The sequence below is a fragment of the Papaver somniferum genome, unplaced genomic scaffold (genome assembly GCF_003573695.1).
Source record: "Papaver somniferum cultivar HN1 unplaced genomic scaffold, ASM357369v1 unplaced-scaffold_75, whole genome shotgun sequence".
NCBI lineage: Eukaryota > Viridiplantae > Streptophyta > Magnoliopsida > Ranunculales > Papaveraceae > Papaver > Papaver somniferum.
In genome coordinates this window covers 857,741-862,281 of record NW_020650415.1, presented here as the reverse complement: position 1 = coordinate 862,281, position 4,541 = coordinate 857,741, and the positions used below count along the sequence as shown (strand labels likewise).

Sequence of the window (4,541 nt, the reverse complement as noted above, 5' to 3'; positions counted from 1 at the left end):
CCCATGATTTGGATCAACATTGATATGTTGATACTGTTTACATAATACTTTTTCTTGTAAAAAAACAGTAAACCTGGAACCTACAAACTGGCATAACTGACATAACATGACAACAATAACTGACATAAACAAAAATAAAACAGAGTGTATATCATTAAAAACACAACAAATCCAACAACCAAAATAGGAAAACCATAAAAAGAATAAACATTCATGTTAATCATCCAAGAACTAGCATAAAAGGGTAAAAGAAAAGTTCAGAAAAATAGGAAAACTTCAGAACAACATCCTCCTCAAGAAGTTTATCAACCTGGAGTTGGACTCCTTGAGGAAGACTGGTGCACGAGGAGCCAAAGGAGCTCTGCGACGTCTACGACGGTTGTGGAAGGCAAGTCTTCCATATTTACCACACTTCATTTTCTTGCGCACTTTCTCTCGAGAACCCCTATACCTTGAAGTAGTTTGCCTTCCAGCTGATGCTCAACCGCCATTGGAGGCAAAACATAACCTTCCTAATTAATTTTAGGGGGCCTCTCAGTGTCGGGAATATGATAGATAGGACGAGCATAAAGACCTCTATAGTACTCGGTGGTATAATATGGAATGTTGTACTTGTAAGGTTCATCTGGCCTAATCTGCAACATCTCTTTCATCAAATTGATGCAAGGGAAACTATGCTTCTACCACTAATTGCAAGTGCATGTATTAGCATCCAAATCGACTGTGTGCTTTCCAGTACGAAAAATGATCTCAAAAACTTTATCACTTGATCTTCAGAACTTGTAAAAACGACAGTTAGTAACCCTCTTGTTGAGCCTAGTCTGCATCCGAGGAGTAATCTTTTCAGTCCACTTACTAGACTCCACAAACCTCTTGTAGTTCTTCTCCATTACCTTAGCACGAATAAAATCGATAATCTCAAGTGATGGAAGCCGCTTATCATGCTTATTCACACTGCTAAAACTCTCAGCAATGTTTGATGTGTTCTCACCAAACCTTTCTCCTAGAAAGTCATGAGCAGCGCCCAGTTCAGATTTCTCATACTCTTGGCAGCATCATAAAACTTCTCATTCGTTAACGCAGTGTAACACTCTTCAAACAACTTCATAGCAGTTTGCCCTTTGGAACCAGAATATTCCCTTTCATGTGATACAAACAGTATGAATGGTAAGTCTTTGGGAAGATTACAGGGACATGCTTCAACAGGGCCAGCTCCACGGTCTGATATGATGGTCAGTGGACGGTCTTCACTGATAATACCCTTCAAATTGGTTAAGAACCATTCCCAACTCTCAAAATTTTCGCAGGGTACAATAGGAAATGAAACTACATAAATCTCTAAAAAAAAAAAAAGATTCAAAAAGTGACCCGTAAAACTGAATCCATGAACAGGGACAACAACAAAAATTTATGTAGTGAAAAACTAGAATTATAGGATCAACAAATTAAATTATGGACAAACAACAAAAGTTAATACAAAAAAATTGATTCAACAACTGGAATTATGGGATCAACAAACAAGTTATGTGATCAACAATTGAAAAAATGGATCAACAACAAAAGTTATGGGATCGACAGCAACACTTATGGGGTCAACAAAAGTTATGTGATCCATAAAATTGAAATCCATGAACATATCAAACTATATTGTGTAATAAATAGAAACACTTAACAATTAAAAAAGAGAAAAAATATAAAAAAAGTCATACCTTGATTACCAGTTTTTCCGCAAGCAACCATAAAATCGCCCTTAAATTTCCCAGTGAGAAAAGTACAATCAATAAATAACATCGGACGACAAAACTTATTGAAACCAGTAATTGAAGCTTTGAAAGCAACAAAAAACCTCTGGAACTGCTTTGTTACACCATCATACTCAAACTTGACGACGCTTCCAGGATTATAACGTTCAATTGATTCTTTATACCAAACAAAATCTGAATAAGAATTGATGCCATCACCACAAAGAAACTCTTTAGTCCACTGTAAACCATGGTATGCCTGACTATATGTGAGATCAATACCATATTCCAGATGGAGCAGATCTCGGACATCAGCTGCAGTCTTCTTCTTCTTTGATGCTCGGAATTCATCTATTACGATATCCTTCAGAAAAGAATTCGTCATCCTGACTTTTATGGAATCAGAAGAAGCTAAATCACATGAATGCTCTCCTCGAAATTTCTTTCACTGAAAGACACCTTTAGTTTTAGCAACAAGAGATGCATGAAACCTCGACCTACAGTTTTGACTTTTCTTGTTCTTACACTCCACAGTGTAACGTTTCTTGTAATCACTATGATATTCGTACTTCTTAACAGTATCACTATAATCAATTTTACTTTCAAAAATCTTCCCTACTTTGGTTAAGATGTTAGCCAAAGCATCTGACTTCTTGGGGACCCTTTTGATCAAAGATGAATCATCCGTCAAGTCTTCTACAACAACCACCTCGTTGTTTGAAACACAACTTGATGATGACGAAGAAGGATCAACATAAGAAAAAGAAGAAGAAGAAGAAATGGAATCAACACAAATCTTAATCTAGATGTTAAACTTCACAAAAACAATCCCGTTGGAGATGCAGTAGGGAATGAAAACCCTCAATTCCAAATCGTGACTAATAACATGTGATCTTCCATATACAGTGTAACCAAACAATACAAGGTTTTTAAGGATATAAGGCTAGTATTACTTCACCACACTTATCATGTCACTGACCGTATTTGATTCAGAAACAACATGCGAGACGGTTAAATTGCAAAATGTAAACTCTGCAGCAACCATCTTTAGACTGCAACAAAAATATAATCATTTCATTATCCAAATTATATGCATCAACAATGAAAGTTGATCCAACAAACTTGCATCAACAACCAATGTTGATCAAATAAAACAGATGACAACAAACATAATAATTTCATTATCCAAGTTATATGCATCAACAATGAAAGTTGATCCAACAAACCTGCATCAACAAACAATGTTGATCCAATAAAAACTTATGTCAACAACCATAAATAGAAAATTATCCAAGTTATTTGTATCAACAATGGAAGTTGGTCCAACAAACCTGCATCAACAACCAATGTTGATCCAACAAAACAGGTATCATCAACCATAATCAGAAATTTATCCAGGTTATTTGCATCAACAGTGAAAGTTGATCCAACAAACCTTCATAAACAACCAGTGTTGATCCAAATAAATCTGAATATAGTACAAATTTTAATTGTGAACAATGAAAAATCTATGTTAACAACAAGGATTTTTCTACAAAAGAACATCACAAACAGCATCATATATGTTACTTCACATCGCATTAGTATGCAATCGGTACAAGTGTGAACCTGCAACATGAAATACTATATGAACATACATGCTCCATGTTAAAAAAATTCATTGCAAACCATAAGAAAAGGCCTAAACCTAACCTAAGCTACAAATTCAAATTACGTCGCACATCACTCGGGGGTTGCGTCCCCTCGTGAAAGTTATATTCACTGTCGAATGTTAGATAGTAAACTAAGATATCAAACTGAGTTTATCAATACTAAATTGTAACTTCTAATTGATTACACTAACATCTAACTTATAATTATACCAAAACTGATTCATCAACACTTAGTATTCTCAAAATAATTCTTCAACACTCAGTATTATCCATATAATACTACTAATAATTCTTCCACACTATGAAATTTTCCAGAATAATTCAAAACGAGAATTGGTTCATGCAAAGTACATTGAAGCAAAAGCCCATGAATTATAAACCTAACATTGAATCATGAACCGATATAAGTGAAACAACAAAAATTCAAAAATCAAAAACCAGAGATTGCAGATTGATGAATTGAATAATACATGTTTAAGAGATGAATAATGATTTCGAATTCAAATAATATGTAAATGAACCAATCAATCCAGTAGAATTAAACACAATGAATCAAGCTTCCAAAAACTCGTTCTCTGCAACATAAAAAACAAAAAAACCGAAATCCAAATATGAAGATTTAGAAACTACAAACTGAACATGCAAATATCATATAAGTTTCTACTCATCTTCAATAACAAATCACCATTACCAATTTGTTGCAGAAAGACAGATCGGGAATTTTCGGTTGAATCTGTTGTTGATGAAGAAACTCAATTCAGATCTCAGATTTAAACAATCGAATGATTAAATTAACGAACATAGATTTCGTAGAAGAAGAAGAAGATGAATCTGCTGACGGAAATCTTTCTACTGATTGAAAACCTAGATTTCAAAGAAAAAATTTTGAATTTTTTTTCCTTCTCAGCTGACGGAACCATCTCTCTCTCCAGTTCTGTTTTTCTTTCCGTTGATAACTGTTTTTGGTTTTAGAATCTTAAATATATATGAAAGGTATAATTGTAACCTCGTAGAATCCTTAATGGACTCCTTAGTCAGAATGGTCTACACCAACATCCTTTTTTTCTGAAGTGTGTGTTGTCTCCTTTATCACAGTATCCGCATGTAGTGAGGGTGTATGTGTTTTCTTCATCTATAACCATCACTC

The 4,541-nt window shown here is 34.4% G+C and overlaps 1 protein-coding gene across 1 annotated transcript; it reads right to left on the bottom strand.

Annotated features, from left to right (window-relative positions):
- Positions 1 to 773: 773 nt before the first annotated feature.
- Positions 774 to 2,127, bottom strand: LOC113344211. The gene is made up of 3 exons (XM_026588222.1): positions 1,710 to 2,127; positions 1,045 to 1,338; positions 774 to 1,003 (listed from the first exon to the last, which is right to left on the bottom strand). Exons 1-3 carry the CDS (start codon positions 2,125 to 2,127, stop codon positions 774 to 776), a joined length of 942 nt encoding a protein of 313 aa, XP_026444007.1.
- Between the last annotated feature and the right edge of the window lie 2,414 nt (positions 2,128 to 4,541).

Excerpts from the sequence above, each read along its gene's own strand:
- LOC113344211 (XM_026588222.1), bottom strand. The coding sequence starts at position 2,127 with ATGACGAATTCTTTTCTGAAGGATATCGTAATAGATGAATTCCGAGCA. Across the intron at positions 1,339-1,709 it reads CGGAAAAACTGGTAATCAAG|AGATTTATGTAGTTTCATTT; the intron begins GTATGACTTTTT and ends TTTTTTTTTTAG. Across the intron at positions 1,004-1,044 it reads GTTTTATGATGCTGCCAAGA|GAGAAAGGTTTGGTGAGAAC; the intron begins GTATGAGAAATC and ends ATGACTTTCTAG.